Raw genomic sequence first — 19555 nt, forward strand, 5'->3', positions numbered from 1 at the left:
GGGGAAAGCCAGAACTTTGAATCGAAGGACCAGGTACATCAGAAAGAGCACAACCAGAACATGACCTTAGAATAACTGTAAATAACCTCAGAATCATGAAAGTATATTGCATCTATCCATAAATTTTTAACTATAGTTCTCAGAAATTAACAATCAATTGCCAAAATTAAGAAAAAATAAATAGGTGAGATGGATATAGCTGAGAAGTGAGTTAAGCTGGAGGATTGAGCAGAGAGAATTTTCCAGTATGTTCTGCAAAAGAACAAGCAAATAAAAAGTATGAGGAAAACCTTAGGCATAAAGGAGGAAGTTAAGAAGGGTGTAATAACAGAGAACTGAGGAGAGAAAATATACTGAACGATATATCCAAGAGCTGGAAAAATAGCTTTAACTATCCTCTGATTAACAGATCCCTCCAAATATTAAGCAGAACAAACTAACAGATCCACCTGAGGATATTAAGAAATTATTGTTAATTTAGCCAGAAAATGCCCGTATCTTTTAGAGATGCATATTGAAGAATGTAGGGGTAAAATATTATCATGTCTGTACTTTACTTGAAGATTCTTTAGGAACTGTTAAGGGTAAGTTAAGGAAATTTTGATATTCATTATATTATTCCCTCTACTCTTCTACATGTTTGAAAATTTTCAGTAAGAAAAAAGACTGTTCTCTTCAAACTTTAATGTGTAAACACATTACATATGGATTTTGTTAAAATGCAGATTCTGATTCAAAAGATCTGGAGTGGGGCCCAAGATCTGTATTTCCAACAAACTTTTAAGTAATACTAATGTTGCTGTCCAAGGGACATATGAGGATACTTCAAAAAGTTTCTTAAAAACTGTAGTTAAAAAATAATATGAATCCTTCCATGAACTTTTTGAAGACACCTAGAACACTGTATAGCAAGAAACACTTTATTAGAAAAATTTGGAAATCCAGGCTTCCAAAGAGAAAGAAATAGATTAGCTGAAAAAGAAATTAAAAATTAATTTGTTCCTAGGTAAGGAATATGTTGAAGAGAAAAAAAATATTTTGATAACAGATTTCTCATGGGCAAAATTAATGCAAAGAGATAATCATGGTATCTTCAAAGTATTGAGGAAAAATAATTTTGAATGTACAATTTAATATTGACCCACACAAAAGCCATTTTCAGACATTCAAGAACAATGTTTACCATCCATTGATCAGTTTTAAAAGAATTAGGGGATAACTCATCTGGAGGAAAATTTAGTACAAAAGAAAGGATATTCAAAAGAAAAGGATATAGGCAGCATAGTGTAGACATTAAGAATAGAGGCTCTAGGCTGAGTCAGAGTTCTGGGTTCAAATTTCAGTTCTATCATTTACTAGTTATCTGACCTTAGGAAAACCATGTAACATCTCCTTGCCTATGTTTATATGCAAAAATAAGAACAATAATCGTTTCTAATTTACAGGGCTGTTGTGAGCATTAAATAAGCTAATAATCATCAAGTACTTCACCAAGTTCATGGCATATGGCAGCCACTATATAAATATTTGCTACTATTATAACTATTATGATTACCATTACAAGAAACAACGATGAGTAGCAAAACTCATTGCTAAATCTATTAGAAGTATTAATTGTAAAGAAAACTTAAAAATAATCTTGGACTAAAATTCTAGATTCTATCAACTGGTGGGGGAATATATGAGACAGTAAAGAAAAGTGAAAACATGCTTTAAATTTAAGTATGTGTTTTTCAAAATTATGGGTAATCATTAGGAGAATTAGTTTCTAGTTTCTAAATATTAAGGGAATAAAGAAAAGTGGAACAAAGATAATGCTGGTGACCCAACAAAGGGTAGAAAAAAGTAAAAAAGAATGAAATTCACAAGAATGTATTTCCAAATTGACCTATAATGAATAGGTCGGATACTGTTTTAAGACAGAGCTTCCCACTGGATTAAAAAAAAAAAATAGCTCTGAGTTCTTAGTAAGATAAACAAAATGGTACATAAAAAGGTGAAAATTATAAGGAAGATGACTAAATTGACTTATTTCATTAATGAAAGTTTGGCTTATATTAGAAAATTAAGCAATGTAATTCACTACAATAGAACAAAGTAGAAAATTCAGATCATCATCTCAATAGAAGCAAAACAATTATTTGATAAAATTGTACAACCAAAATTATCCGTAATAGTTAGTAATCATGGATCTTGACAAATAATAACTTAGAGTTGAAATATATACAGCATATTAGACAGATTTTATGCTAAAGTATTAGAAGAGATGGACCAAGAATTTACAATAATCTTAATAAACATACTAACCAAGATAAGTAAAGATAATAGTATAATAAACAAGAAAATATTGAAAAATAACAAGTTAAAATATTTGGTGTAGAAATGTCATTGAAATAAAGATCAAAATAGTTGGGGTAAACTGAAGAATGAATGTAGCTGAGGAGTGGAGTAGTGAGTTGACAGATAAGATCAAGAAGCCTCCCCCCCCCCAACAAAAGCAGGAAAGAATAAAAATTGGAAAATGTAAAATAAAAAGATAAAACATACGGGAAGAGCAGCCAATGCATCAATATATGGAAGATAAGAGCCCCAGAACAATAAATACATAAAATTAGAGAAGATGGTAGACTTGAAGAAATAATGAAAATACATTTCCCTTACTTAAAGACAAAAGATCTTAGAAAGGCTGAAACAGGAGATGTAAGGAATAACCCATATCTAAATAGTTTACAATAATATTTAAGAATATCATCACAGCTCTATTTACAATAGCCAAGATATGGAACCAACCTAAATGTCCACTGATAGCTGACTGGATAAGGAAAATGTGGTATATGTACACCATGGAATACTACTCTGCCATATAAAAGAATGGATTATGCCATTCACAACAACATGGATGAACCTGGAGAAACTTATGTTAATTGAAATAAGCAAATCACAGAAGGAAAAATACTCATAAGTGGGAGCTAAGAGAGAAAGAAGGAAGGAGAGAAAGACCACAGCAGTGGTGTGTTGAACTTGCAGAGGGAGAGAGTAGACCTAAGGTTGCAGAATGGGGTAGGGGAAAGGGGGAGGGGGAGGGAGGTCAGGGATTAATTGGTGGGGGATGTGGGGAATAATCGCAATTTGTGGTAATGGACATGCTGCCAGTATTGTTGTGGCCATCACATCTTGGGCATAAGTGGTGATGGTCAGCTTTGTACCTCATGAATATTCATAACCAATAAAAAAAAAGAAAAAGAATGTCAAAGACAGAGAAAATTCTAAAAGCCTTCCAGAGAGAAAGATTATCTACAAAAGAATAAGAATTAGACTGACATCAGATTTTTCGAAAGCAAGGCTAGATACAAGGAAAAAAGAGGAATAATTTTTAAATGTTGAGGGAAAATAACTATGAACATAGAATTTTTAAATCATCCAAATATTTATTCCAATATGAGGATTTACTTAAATTATTTTATTTACATAACTATATAATAATTAGTTTATAATTTAATAATTTTTAAAGTATTCCATTAAAATATTTGCAAACATATAAGGCTCAAAAAGATTTGTCACACAAAGACCTGCACTGATAATAATTTTGGCAAAAGTACACAAAATAAGCAGTAAAATAAATCCAGAAGTTGCTGCAAGGGGGATACAAATTAAAGGTATTTGAATATCTGGTAATATCTATATTTATTTTAAAAGTAAAAAAGAAATAAAGCTAAGATGAAAGAAAAGAAAGTTGATATTGATTATTAAATGTGTATTAAAATGCTAGATGGTATAAACCTGAAGGGGTTTGAGGCACTGATAGCACAATAATACTACACAGGGCCAAGACAGCATAAGAAAAGAAACCAAAATTCAATCTCATTTATGATCTTAGGGGTAAAATCCTAAGTAAGTATGACGAAATTGAATCTATGTATTGAAAGAATTAGAAAGCAGACTGAGTAGGTGAATGCATAGATGGTTCTACATTATGAAAATTTGCCAATATAAATCCATTACACTATCAGATTGAAAGAAAGAAATGATACCAAATTATTAAAAGAGAACCTCTTGGCAAACAAGAAATACAGAAAACTTTTCTAAACCTAATAAAAGGCATCTACCACCATCTTACAGTAAACATTAAATCAATGATAGATTATTAGAAGCATTCTCATTAAAACCAGTAAAAAAGAAATATCTTTTCTTTCTACCACTAATTTTCAACATTGACCTGTGAGTTCTAGCCAACACAAGATAGAGGTAAGCAGTACAAATGCTGATAAAGAAAGACACAGAAGTTTAATTATTTGAAGACAGGATATTCATTTAACAACTAATATGAGCACTAATATGAATATTCAGCAAGGTAGTCATATACAAGATCAACTTTTAAAAATCAGAGATTGGACATTTGCTTACTGCCATGAGGGAATATAGTTTTGGAACTACCTTCATGCTCAAAGCACCTAGAAAAAACCAGACAAAATACAAGAAAAAATTATTTTCAGACACTGGGCAACAGACAGCACAGAACTGTTACAAATGAGAACAAGGAAACAAAACAAATGAAGTAAACCTCACCATTGCTCAGTCTTTCTTCTTGGGAGCAATTTTAAGGCTGTGGTGTAGGATGGGAGCAATTTTAAGGCTGTGGTGGGAGGAAACCAGAGCCTAGTCATCTTGCTGAGTTGAGAATACAGAGAACAGAGTTTAGGGAAGCCAAGGCAGCTAGACTTTTCAGGGTAGAGTACCTGAGAGAGGGAATTACAAAAAGAATAGTGTTCCAGAAATATGTTTCTGGGGCCCCATACATCTTTGGCTGAATACAAATGAGTGCAAGCGTAGAAGAAAACCCACAAGGCTGGACAAGAACATCTCCTGAAGAGAGATTATTGAGGAGCAGTAAGATAAATAATTTTCAGAGCTCACAGAAGGCTGGGAAACCTTTGAGTGCCCACCAGCTAGAGTTCAGAAACCTCATCAAATGCATGGAGCTCTCAGTAGAGACTCAGAAGGGTCACACCTTAGAAGGGGGCTAAATTAGCCCTATAGCAAAGCTACTGTAGATAATCCCTAAAGGATCTTAAAAACAAACCTTGAAAGGATCAATTAATTCACAAATAGTTTAAAACTGCCTTCCACAACAAAGTCCAACAAAGGAAAACAATAAAATCCAGAATTTGACAATGTAAAACCCATGAAGTCCAGCATCTAATCACTGATCACTGGCCAAATAAAGTGGCAGAATAATGTAACCATAACCAGAGGGTAAAATTAGTCAATATAAACAGACCCAGAAACAACAGCAATGATGAAAATGGCAGATAAATGTTAGTGAAAAGTTGTTATAAATATGCTCCATATGCTTAAGGATTTAAAAGAAAATGTGAACATAACAAGGAAAAAAATGGAAGAAATAATAAAAAAAACAAATGGAACTTTTGGAGATAGAAAATAAAATATCTAAATTGAAAATTTCGCTGGATAGTATTAATTGAAGATTAAACTCTGCAGAATAAAAGATAAGTGAACTTGAAGACATAGCATTAGAATATATCCAAAATAAAGTACAGAGAACAATATAACTGAAAAAAATTAACAGTGTTAGAAACCTATGAAATAATATCAAGCAGTCTAACATGTTGTAGTTCCAGAAGAAGAAGAAAAAGAAAGGCAGCAATATATTTAAGAAATGACGGCTGAAAATTTCCAAATTTGCTTAAAAACTATAAAACCACAGATGTAAGAAGCTCAATAAAGCTCAAGCAGGATAAACACAATGATAACCACAATATGGCACAACATTATCAGATTATTGAGAAGCACTGCTAAAGAGATAATCTTAAGAGCTGCCAGAGAAGAAAAACACATTTCACATAGAGAAACAAAGATAATAACTATAGCCTTCTATGGTTATTACATAGTTATGACAGAAACTATGCAAACCAGAAGACAATGTAAAACATCTTAAAATAATAAAATAAAAAAATTCCCATCAACTTAGAATTCTATATCCAACAGAACTATCCTTTTTTTAAAAGGAAAATGAAAGCTTTTTCAGATAAACAGAAGCTGAGAAAATTCACTGCTAACAAACCTGCATTATAAGAAAAGTTAGAGGAAGTCCTACAGGGATGAGGAAAATAATACTAGATAAAAATTTGGAACTGCATGAATGAATAAAAAGTTCCACAAACAGTATAACATTGGTAAATACATAAACATTTTTCTCATTTTTAAATGCATTTAAAAGATAATTGTTAAAGTAATAATAATAATATAAATAATAATGTATTACAGCAATCACCATACATGTAGAAGTAAAATGTATAACAAGAACACAAAAGATGGGAAGGGAAAACAGAAGCATACTTTGTAACATTCTATATGAAGTGGTAAAACATTACTTGAAGGTAGGCCAGAATAGGTTAAAGATGCATTTTATAAACCATAAGACAACTGTTGAAAATTTTAAAAAGAAGCATATTTAAATACTACCTGTATTAGTTTCTTCCCCTTCTTTTACTATCCCTCTCTATAGCACTTACCAACTTCTAATATCCTGTATAATTTGCCTGTTTAGCTTCTGTACTGTTTGTCTTTTCAAAGCAGTTCTCTCCCTTTGCATTTTGTGTTTTAAAATTTTTCTATAAAATGCCCTTTCCACATAAGTTAGCATGTGAGATATCTTGATTTTCTAAAACAAAGCAGCATTCATGTCTCATAAAAACTCATAAAAAGCTAAAATCAAAAAACCCAATGAACCAAAACAAAAAACAAAAAACAAAAAAACCCCAAAACCACAAAAAAACCCAAAAACCAAACCCTAAAGGCACAGGTAATGAATCATGAAAAACAATCAGTTTATTGAAAAATCTGTGGGGGAATAAAGAAACAAAAAGATGAGGCAAATAGAAAACAAACAATAAAATGGTAGATTTAACCCAACTATATTGATAATTACATTAAATATAAATGGTCTAAATACTCCAATTAAAAGACAGAGCTTGTCAGACTTAATAAGAAAATCCAATTGTGTACTACCTCTAAGAATCCCACTTTAAATACAGAAATAAAAATAACTTTTCTATGTAATAGCTATAAATAATGGGAAGTTAAAATAAAAAACAATACAATTTACAAGATTTCCTAAAGACATAAAATATTTAGAAAAATTTAACAAAATATGTGTAAGACTTGACAAAGAAATCTGAAAACTACAAAGCATTGATGAGGGAAATAATCAATCAATGAGAGAAACATCAAGTAGATGGACAGATCCATAGTCATGGACTGTAAAACTCAATATTGTGAAAGTCAATTATCTCCAAATTGATCTATAGATATGACCCAGTCACAATCAAAATCTAAAAAGCATTTTTTTTGGTAAAAATTTATCTAAAAAAAAGTTTATCTAAAATGTATTTAGAAATACCAAGGAATTAGAAAAAAACAATCTTGAAAAAGAACAAATTTGAAGGACTTAAATTACCTGATTTTTTCACAAAGACTTGAATGTAAATGTTCATTGCAGTTTTATTTATAATAGCTCCAAACGGGAAACAACCCAAGAGTCCATCAATAGGTGAATGAATAGGTTATCCACACAACAAAATGCTACTCAGCAATAAAATGGAATAAACTATTAGTCATGATATGGATGCATCTCAAAAGCATCTTGCTGACAAAAAGAATCCAGAAACAAAAGACTGCATGACATATTGTTATATTTACTTAAAACTCTAGAAAATTTTAATTTTTTGTAACAGAAAATATCATGGGTTGCCTGGTGCCAGCATGGAATTAAGTGGGATGGGACACAAGAGAATTTTGGGGGGTAATAAAAATATTCTGTATCTCAATTGCGTTGATAGTTACATGAGTATACAAGTCTGTCAAAACTCACTGAAATGTTCACTAAGAATGGGTGCTTATTTTATTGTATATAAACTACACCTCAATAAAGGTGATTTAAAAAAATCAACGGCTATCTTATACATCTGAAACCAATTAGAAAATGTTATGAAAAGGGCTGGCCTGGTGGCTTACTCGGGAGAGTGTGGCGCTAGTAGCGCCGAGGCCACGGGTTTGGATCCTATATAGGGATGGCCGGTGCGCTCGCTGGCTGAGCAGGGTGCAGACGCACCAAGCCAGGGGTTGCGATCCCCTTACCGGTAAAAAAAAAAAAAAAAAAAAAAAAAGAAAATGTTATGAAAAACTTCCATCCACAACATCTATAAAAAAGCACAAAATACCTGAGAACAAAACTATGAAGATATACTACTCCTCTGTGAAAATTATGTTGTCATCCTTAAGATAGCACCTGTATAATTATAGACATTTCACATTCATGGATTTAAAACCTCAATATTATAAAGATGTCATCTCTTCCCCAAATTAAATTATAAGTTAATGTTATACCAAATAAAATCTTAGGATTTTTTTGTAGAACTTGACTAGCTGATTCTAAAATTCATTTGCTAGGCCAAGAGCTTAGAATGAAAGACAAAGTCAACTTAAAAAAATAAGATACTAGTTTTAAAAAGGTAAAATAGTTTAAAATCTGTAATAGTGACAGAAATAGACAAAATAGGTTGGAAGAAAACAGAATACAAAGTGTAGAAAAAAAATCTATATGATTTGTTACATGATAAAATTGGCATTTCAATCAATGGAGGAAAGGCAAAAATCTTCCATAAATGGTGCTGAGACAACTACCTATCCATGTGCAAAAGAATATAGATAAATCTGCATACATAATAAATTCTAGCTGTCTTTAATAAGACTTAAATTTTAGAAACTGAACTTAAAAGTAATAAGAATAAAATATAGAAGAACAAATTTGTGAACATGGAGTACAAAGGACCTTTTCAATGACACATGGAAAGGCATTACATGTAAAGAAATTTTTTTATAAATTCAAGATATATCAAAATTTATATATCAAAATTTTTTAAAAATTTAGTACATCAAAAGCAGCTATATTCTGCCTCTTTTTTATTTTTATTTTTATTTTCAAGGTCAAGTTAATGGTTTTACATGATGGCCCTTCCATCTGTTAGAAATAATAAAAATACCCTTTTTAGATTTAAAAACACCATAAACAAAGCTAAATATCAAGTGATGTGCTGGAACAAGATATTTGCAATACATATAACATATAAATACATATAACGTATACAGTCATTAAGGAAGAGAAGAATAACTCAGTGGAAAAATAAAAGAAGGACATGAACAGGCTAGCCACAGATAAATAAAACTAAAAGGACAACACATATATAAAAGATAGTTTTATAATATCAAGGATTTGCAAGTATTTGAAAGAACATCAGCTACTCTCATACCCTGCTGGCAATAGGGCAAATTAATGTGGCCATGTTACAGGCATTTTGGCAGTACCCATCAAAACTAAAAATGCACGTAGACCAGGTAACTACTAGATAAAGTCACATTTGTGCAAAATGAGACAAATATAATGCTATTTTTTGTACCACTGTTAATAAAAGCTGGTCTTGCCATACAATATAATACTATGCAATTAAAGGAACATAATTCATGCTTCAATGTGGATAAATATCAAAAATATTGTCGAGTGAAAAGAGAAAATTATAAGGTGAAACATTCTTTGATACGACATGTATAAAAGTGTACAAAATAATACTCTTTTTTAAAGGTCTAGTTATGATAACATAAAACTCATAAGAGTTGTCATTTTGGGTAGGGGTTTGGGCACTAAGACTTAAAGGCATGGTAAAAGGGCAACTTACTTCTCATCTGTAAAGTTCTAATGTTTCAAAAGGAAAATTAATTTGAGTATTTTATAGTAAAGTTAATTTTAAAAATCCATTGGAGTTGGCAGTAAGTGTGTAATGGGTGAACTTTGCTACAAATTCCATTGAAATGGATAAGCGAAGGCAAAAGTTAATAAATTGAAAAAAGAAGAAGTTAGAATGTAGAGGCAGTGATTACAGGCTTATTTTGAGGAATTTGGACATAAGGGAAATGGGTGATGAACAAAGACGAGTGTGGCACTGGATCTAAGAAAGAGTTTTTGTTTGCTTGTTTTTAAAAACAGGAGTTTCTGTATCGCTGTATCTCTATCTATATAAAATCTCTCTCATATATATACATACACAAGGGTATTTCAAAAAATTCATGGAAAAATAGAATTAAAAGATAATACAAATATTTCCATGAACTTTTGAACATCCCTCGTATACACACATGTAGAATATGAGGAAGACACCATTAGATAGGTAAAAACATACAGATACATAACAATACAGAAGAGAAAGAATAAATTGATGAAGTGAATTAATTTGGTTCTATACATTTAGGGAATATGAGTGTTTGCTAAGAATAGGGTAAATTTGGGACATGGCTCTGCTTGTGACCACCTGATTTCCAAGGTTTCCCACCACTGTGAAAAGAATTTTAATGAGGAGGTTGTCTATATAATATTCTAAATATGTTAGTAATTTTAAATAAAGCATCCTTAACTGAATATTTTTAAAGGGAAAAATGAGAAAAAATTACCCTAATAGAAATCCCCATTGCCAGGGAAATTTCAAAAGGAAGTGGGAAAATACAGCAGCTGAACATGCCTCCATGATGCATGGAATCATAGCCAATCTTATACAAACTATTTTTAAACGCTTCAAAGCCTGAAATATAAAAATAGTCACATTTAGATCCACTTACAATGGCCAACAAAAAATTATTTAAGCAAATATTGAAGTAAATATTCTCTTTTGAGTGATAAGCTTTCACTAAACTAAATCTCATTTGGCCAAATTGTCTCACTGTGCTTGAAACTTTAATACAGCTTATTTTATATGTCTTCATAGGTTGGAATACAAACAATTTCACATTTTATGAAATATTGTTCTGTTTTAATTATTAAAAAGATCAATTTCTCTGAGATTTAATAACTGTACCTTCCTTACTTTTCCTAATAAATAGTATAATGAGAGTATGCTATACGTTTTTCTCATCAGTTAACTTTTAGAGATGAACTGTTTGATTAACTTAATAATTATAAATTAAAAACACCAACATGCCAAAAAATAAAATCATTTGAAAACTGTATAATTAATTTAAAAAGGAAGAAATTTGAATTTTCTCATTGGTTCAAATTTTCTACTGGAGAATATAATAAGTTATCACTGGCTATAATTATGTTTTTGAGATATTTCCATTAAACCCCTACATTTGCCACACTGATTTGATTAGCTGTTATGTTCATGAACAGTCATATTCTTAAAACCCAAACAGATTTATAATTCATATACTGTAATATTTTAAGAAATATTTATAAAGATAATCAGGAACATACTTCTGTGGAGAAAAAGTCATGAAACAAAATATTATTGAAATTCTTGATCTCCCTAAAACAAACAAACAACAACAACAACAACAAAACAAAAAGAAATAGAAAAGACTTTTTTAGAGTGACCTTATCCTCTGTTAACTGAAAAGTAAATAGTTCTCCCTCAAAGAGCCTCCCAAATAATACAGGTGCTGCATAAGGCACATTTATCTTTATGCAAATAATTAAGATACTTTACATCACAGGAATTTCTCTTGATATTAGTAATAAGAATGGCTAGAAATAGAATTTAAGGTGCCAAAATTCTGGCAAAGTCTTTGTTCTTTATCTTAGTGTTGCTTACAGACTCCACCTGGAACAGTTATAACAAAAATTCTGCCTCTTTTTCTTTTCCAACAGCGTCTAATATTTGAAATAACTTTACTTAAGTAATAATTGAAAATCTACCTTTGGATCAAGTCCAAGCCCAGCTCGTATTAGGATAATGGTAAGGGCAATGCTTCTTAAAACTGAAGACCACATGTTATGAACTTGGACATGCTTACTGATGAATGGAATATTTCTGATGATAAAACCAGCCAGTAACATCCCTTAATAGAAAAAAAAAAAAAAAAAAAAAAGAATATCTGATTCACTTCATTCTTCCAAGAGAGAAAACAGAAATGTATAATTTCCCCTCTTCAAACACACTATGTCTCTCAGTACTTTGGTGAAAGTAGAGGAGGCAGCATGAATACAAAAGGAATGGAGATAAGAAACTATATCTCTAAAATGAGTGCAACAAGTAATTCACTGTTTCTGAAACATAAAAGGCAAAGATGGGAGTGGGAAGAGTGAGCTGGAGGGGCCAGATCACAGAAATCTCCCCCTCCCCTTTGGATGAGTAAGTCACTATGGGAAGGTTTGAGGCAGGAAGTGATAAAATGAATCTTGTACTTTCCATGTGATGGTCCTGGTGAATTAGATAGGGATAAAAGTGGAGACGAGAGACCAGTTAGAAGGCTCTGCCATAGTCCATGCAAAAGTTGCAAACAAATAGCCTAAGCTACAGCAAAAGTGGAAGTTTTGGAGAGGAGGGAAAATCTTTAGGGAACAGTTGGAAGGTGCTCCAAGGCTATTATGGACATAGAAAAAGTGTTAGAGAAAGGGTGTTAGATATTATCTCTGTGACAATGTACTTAATATTTAGAAGTACTGAATATTTAGAAGATATGAGACACCTTTGACAAAGGTTCCCTCACTAATTTTCCTCTGTGTAGCTGAAGCGTTATAAAACAATGTTGATGAAGAAATAGGGTATAATACTGATAAGGCAGATGAGTCATCCACGAATATACATCGTGGAGATGCCCAAACAGCTTATTCAAAAACCACAGGACCTTCTGGTTCCCCATATTTAAATCTTGTAATTATATTCAAGTCAGATTATCTAAAGAAAAATTCAGTCTTTTCTAAATTTGTCTTTTTCTATAATAAAATTCAAAATTAAGTAAAAAAATCCTATTGAATGACAAAGCAACAAGAATTATATATTGAGGAAATTAAAATTATTTAAAAAATAGATTTGGGAATAAATATGTGTGTGTGTGTGTAAAGAGAATAAATACTAGTACATTTACAAAGGAACTATAAATATAATCATATATACAGTAAATACACATATAAAGAAACTATATAGATCATATTTCATTGAAATACTTCTGAATTATATTTAGTCAACCAGAAAATGCTCAAAATTTACATAGAGTCAATAACAAAGAAAAGAAAGTTAATTATGTACTCACCAAGAAGAGGTGGAAGTGGAGGCACTGAAGGAATTCTAATGAGTTGTAAAAGATTCCCCCCAATAATGGCACTATAAAAAATAATTAACAGTCCAAAAAAATTTCCACCAGGGAGAGCTTCAGGGCCTGTGAATGACCAGATTACACACCATACCATAAAGAGTACAACTCCTAAAATATAAAAAAAGCATACATAAACATAGATGTATACAAACAAAAGATAAATTCTGTTATCTATTTTATAAAAAATAAAATTCTATTAAATTTAGAATGTATTAAAAATTCTATTTTATCAACTATATTAATAGCCAGTCCTATATAATAATACATAGTGTAGACTAACATTGCTTATGAGTGTGGTTGAAGAGGTATCTGCTTAACACATATTCCAATGACCCTGTCAATTTATGGGACAAGATTTAAACAAAGTATTTTTATTTAAAAATATTTAAAAACTATATGCAAATTCTTTAAAGTGCTAAACATTTCTTACAATATCAGACATTTTAAAATGTCATAACCATATGATGAAATTTACTTCATTTTATATTTAGAAATAAATTTTCCATCAAGTTAAGAGGATAATTGTCTGTGATAAGAAATCTCAACTTTACTGAAAATCACAGTGGCAGGGTGCCAAATTTTTTAATAGTAGCAGACTAAATCCTTGTATTGAAAGGGTAATTCAGTTAATATTTGGTATAAATGTATTAGACAGGGTAAAGGCTGGAAAAAAAGCAACCTGGTAATTGTGGGATTAAGTATAAAGTATCACAGATGATGTGCGGGAAGCAGAGGTAAACAGGGTCATTAAGGATAAGGTAGTAGACATCTTGTTTCTGGCAACTAGATTCTAAGAGAAAGGCCCTACTCACAGGAGAAGCCATAGGTTTCTGTAAAGGAGAGATAGTTACACTATAAATTTCCATCTGCCAATTAAATGGCTAATGTCATTTGCTATGCATCATAATTTCTAATGCTTTTCAGATTCTTAAAACAGCTAAAGTTAATTTTAAGCTTTTACGCCTTTTTGGCTATATAGATATGCCAGGTAAAAGAGGTAGATTTTGACTCACTCAAGGCAGGAAGTTAGAACTAAGATTCTTGTCCCCTCCCCCTGATTACTGCCATTCTGAAAACTGGAACATATGCAGAGCTGAAATCTTACTAAAAGAATGAACCAGAAAATATCATTCTACTGATAAATTGAGAAGACAAGCAGTTTGTCTTAGCTGGTCTCTGGGTGACAAAAGCTTGTTTGAGAATTTATATACAAAATAGGCCTCATCTAACTTATATTTAGGACTCAAATTTACATTATTGGGTTAGAACCCCCAAAGTCCTAAACCTAGTTTAAAAAGTGTCACCCCAATGGAGCTATACCTAGGGCACTTAGTAAATGCTAATTCAAAACATCTGTAAGAGATGCTCCTAATTCTGGACTACATAAAATCTCAAAGGTAAAGCCCCACTGATTTTGAACTTAAAATAATAAGCAATCCCCCAGGAGCAAAAGTTAGTAGACACAATAAAAAATGGGATTAAATACCCAAAAACCTCAGCCAATAAAACCTCTAGGTAGACACTATAAGATATGCATTTTCAAAGAGACTAAAGGTAATTTTGAAAAATTGGAGACATGAGAAAAAATTACTTGACAGTATTGTAAAAGAATCCAAAAGAACATATAGAAAAAAACATTAAATATTACTGAAATTAAAAATGTATTAAATACCTTAAATAGCAGGATAGACACAGCTGAAGAGGGAAACATAGCAAAGTGGTAGATATAAGAAAATTACCTAGAGTGTAGCATAATGAAGAGATGTAAAAATGAGAAATTTAGATTATGGAAAAGGTCTAAAATACATCTAATAGTGATTCCAGAAACAGAATTGAAAGAGTGAAGAAGAGACAATATTTAAGAAGATAATAGGCTTCAAAATGTACAATATTGATTCAAAACATAATCAATTCTGTATTAATTTGGACAGAGGAGGCAAAATTACTCCTCATCAGGATTAAATAAAAATAGATACTTAGACACAACGTTGAGAAACTACAGACTATCAAAGACAAAAATAAGATCTTAATCCTGAGAGAAAGATAGATTATCCCTAAAGAAATAAATATCAGAGCAGATTTTCAGTTTTCAACAATGACAATAAAAGCTGAAAGATAATGAAATGAAGTCTTAAAAGTACAGATGAAATAAATATCCAATGTTGAATTCTGCTGCCAGAACTGTCATTCATTTGAATGTATTTATTAAACAAATACATCTAAAAATAGGCTGACTGGTTAGCTCAATTGGTGCTGATAACACCGAGGTCAAAGGTTAGGATCTCCCGTACCAGCCAGATACCAAATAAATAGGTACTGGCCCGTGGCTCACTCGGGAGAGTTAGGATCCCCTTACCAGTCATCTTTAAAAAAAAAAAAAAAAGACACCAAATAAATAAATAAATAAATACATATGCTATTTTTACTAGGAAAAAAAAAAAAAAACAAACCCTTAAAGATATGCTTTAGAAATGACATAGAACCAAAAAGGAAGAAATGATGGTCAAAGAAATTTGTAAACACGTAGGTTGGTCTAAACAAGTGTTGATTGTATAACATATTACTAGTGAAAATTGCTAACCAGGGGATATAAAAATAAGATCGGGAGAGGACTTACAATAACGGTGACATAAAGAGGTTAGCAATTTATTTCCACACCAAAAAAGAAACAACAACAACAAAACACCTCACCTATAAAACTGCATAAAGTTATTAAGGGCAATAACTGTAACATAATACAGTTGAGTTTACAGCATAAAATGGCACATTGGCTTAAAGTTGCTTTTATAATGCTGGCATTGAGTTAGTATTAAACTGAAGTAATTTGTGAAAAGTTGAAGATGATTATTATAATCCCAGATAAACAACTAAAACAAAAATCTCAAAAATATAGATAAAAAATAAACAGAGAAATTTAAATAGTGCACTGAAAATATTTGGTTAACACAAAAGGAACAGTTATGTAAAAACAGAAAAACAAAAGATATGACACGTATAGAAAGAAAATAACAAAATAGTACATTTAAGTCCGACTGCATCAATGATTATGTTAAATGTGAATGGACTAAAAGCAAAAAGCAAAGACTGTCATACTGAATTAAAAAAAAGCAAGATCCAACTATATTTTGTCTGCAAGAAACACAATTTAGATACAATGAACAGATAGGATGAATGGAAAAGAATGATAAAGATATAATATGCAAGTGGTAATCATGGTTAAAGAAGAAAACACAGCAGCAATTGTAACATATCTTAAAGTGAATAAAAATAAAAACACAACCAACCATTATTAATGAGATGCAATTAAAGTAGGGTGTAGAGGGAAATACAGAGCTTTAAAAACATATTAGAAAGAATAATCTTAATTTGACAATCAAAACTTCCACCTTAAAAAGCTAGAAAAAGATGAGTAAGACAAACCAAAAGTAAGTAGGATGTGTGAAATAAAAATGATTAGAGTGGAAAACAGTACAACAAAAGGGAAAACTAATGAAACCAAAAATTGCTATATGAGAAGGTCAGCAAATGGATGAATCTTTAGCTAGACTGACCAAGAAAGAGAGAAAGAAGACACAAATTACCAAAATTGACTCAAAAAGAAAGAGAAAAATCCAAATAGACTAAATATTAAGCTTAAAAATTGCATCAGTAATTAAAAATTTTCCCATAGAGCAAAAACATATGTCACTGGTGAATTCTATCAAACTATTAAGGAGGAAATAATAACAATGTTATATAAGCTTTTCCACCAAGTAGAGGAAGAGGGAAATTTCTCAACTCATTTTATTTCATTTGATGTCAGTATCTAATATCAAAGCCAGACAGACACTACAAGAAAAGAAAACTACATACCAATATCCCTTGTGAACCTAGACACAAAAATTCTTAATCAAATGTTAGCAAATCAAATTCAGCAGCATACAGAAAGGATTGTAAACCATAATCAAGTGAGGTTTATCCTAGGAACTCAAGGTTGATTTAAAATCCAACAATCAAACAATGCAATATTTTAATAAAATAAAGGACAAGACCATATGATCATCTTAACAAATGCAAATTGAATATAAATAAAATCCAAGTGTACTCTGTGATAGCTGAAAACATGAATGCACAAAAATCTGAAGGTATGAGAATGATAAATGATAAGACAAATATTAACCAAAATATGGCTGATAGAGCTATTTTGGTCTCAGAAATACAGAGTTTAAAACAAAAAACATTCTGAGGGATAAAGAAGGTTATTACATAAAGACATGTATTTGCCTGATAATTCAACCTTGAAATATATAAAGCACAAATTGACTGAATTACAAAGAAAAGTTGCCAAAGTAAAGAAACTTCTTAAGTAAATGATGAATAAATATTAAAATAAACCTCTGAGTCAATTATAAATAATCAAAATTTAGTAAGGCTGGTATAAGATTTGAACAACTCTGTTAACAAAAGCTTGATTTAAAGAACATATGTAGACTTCTATACCCTCAAATTAGAGAATATATATATATTTTGAAGCCTGTACATGAAACTTAGAAAAACTAAGAAAAACTTAGAAAAACACATACTAGTTTATAAATCAAATCTCAGGATATAAAAATTATAATATATACTTTATAATCTGTAATCAAAATGCAAGTAAGTTAGAAATCAATAAGGAAAAAATAAATGCAATTCATTTTGAAACTAAAAGCATACCTTTAAATAATTTTTGGGTCAAAGGAGAAATCAAAACAAAAATCACAAAATATTTGGAAATAAAAATAGTACATAACAAAACTTGTGGGATAGAGCTGACCCAATACTAAAAGGGAAATTTATAGTTTTACATGTTTATATTGGAAAATCAGAAAGACTAAAAATTAATTAGGTAAGTGTTCACCTTAAGAAGTTTAGAAAGAGAACAAAAGGGTAATCTTAAATAAAACAGGTGCAAGGAAATGAGGCAAAAAGTAGAAATAGACATTAATAAAATATAAAACAAAGAAACAATAGGCTAGATTTGCAAAAACAAATGCTGACTTCATGAGAAGTATAATAAAATAGACATGCTTCTGGTAACACTAATTAATAAAAAAGAGAAGGCACAAATAAGCAATAGTAGGACTAACAAGTAAGACAGAATGTCAGATATAGGAGTGAAAAAAATCATAAAGCAAATACTGTAAGTGACTTTATGCCAATAGTCTAAAAACATAAACAAAATAGATAACTTCCTCAGCTAATATAACTTACAAACACTCAAGAAGAAATAAGACACCTGAATATTCCTATTGTATCTATTTAAAAAATTCAATCAGTAGTTAAATATCTTCTCATATTAAAAAAACTCACAAATATAGGACAGTTTAATATGGAAATTCTACCCAACATTCAAAGAACATATAAATAAGCCTATCATATACAAACTATTTTCCAGAGAATGAAAAAAGGGAGAACCCCTTCAATTCGTTTATGAGGCTAGCATAACAGCGATATAAAAACTTAAGGCCATTATAACCCAAGAAAGTTGGAAGTCAAACTGAGCTTAGATATAAAAATTTTAAATAAAATAATGATAAAGTAAATCTAGTAGTGTATTCTAAAAGAATATTTCATGACCCAGCTGGGTATTCCAGGAATAGAAGTAGACATTTATCAGGTTTGGTAGTTTGCCCAAGCACCTTTTAAATAACCATCCCATGTTTGAAGAATTTCTAACATTATTAATTTCATTTCCCAAGGTAGAAGCCAGGAACCTAGTTTTCCAGCTTCCCTTATAATGGGGGTATAGACACATGACCTACACACTGCTGCTGATACCTATGTATGTTAAGACTTTCATTGATTTCTGCTTTTGTCTTCATAGTGGTTACCTTCAGGGAAAGGAGGGGAATGGGATTGGGAAAGAGTATACAGGAGGCTTCAATTATATCTACAATGATTATGTCTTCATAAAAAACAAAAGACAGGTCTAAAGCAAACACGGTAAAATGTAGAAATTTGGTAAAGGCTGGATGGTTGTACAACTTTTCACTATATTATTCTCTCTATATTTTTATACTTAAAATATTTCATTAAAAATGAGAGTTTATAACATGTTAACAGCTGCTGTATGAAGCAAGAATTTCACTGAGATAGTTTGCTCCTGCATTTTCTATTGTGTTAAAAGAAAGATTTATTTACTTTCAGAGTAGTATTGCTTTTCAGTAGATCCAACAAAAACTTCATTTCATCAAGGAAAACAGAAATAATTTATTATATTTGAAAATATGGAATATTGCTCTTTTAATCATAGAGAGAAAATGCTTGGAAATGTTCTGTAATAAAGCAGTATTTATTACTGAAAAAATGGGAGCATATGGAGCAAGCTTAGTTACTCTGTTCTTGGTGGAGGAAGTGGAATAACATGGAGTTCAGT

General features: G+C 30.9%; 1 protein-coding gene across 1 annotated transcript in view; it reads right to left on the minus strand.

Moving 5' to 3' along the window:
* Positions 1 to 19555, minus strand: part of SLC9B1 (solute carrier family 9 member B1) — a 98314-nt gene that overhangs the window by 33932 nt on the left and 44827 nt on the right. The window contains exons 4-6 of the mRNA XM_063108107.1: positions 13099 to 13269; positions 11762 to 11904; positions 10522 to 10649 (exon numbers count right to left, since the gene is read on the minus strand). Of these exons, the coding sequence (XP_062964177.1) occupies positions 10522 to 10649; positions 11762 to 11904; positions 13099 to 13269 (442 nt within the window). The remainder of the gene's footprint in view (positions 1 to 10521; positions 10650 to 11761; positions 11905 to 13098; positions 13270 to 19555) is intronic.

Source organism: Cynocephalus volans, chromosome 9 (assembly GCF_027409185.1).
Source record: "Cynocephalus volans isolate mCynVol1 chromosome 9, mCynVol1.pri, whole genome shotgun sequence".
Lineage (NCBI taxonomy): Eukaryota > Metazoa > Chordata > Mammalia > Dermoptera > Cynocephalidae > Cynocephalus > Cynocephalus volans.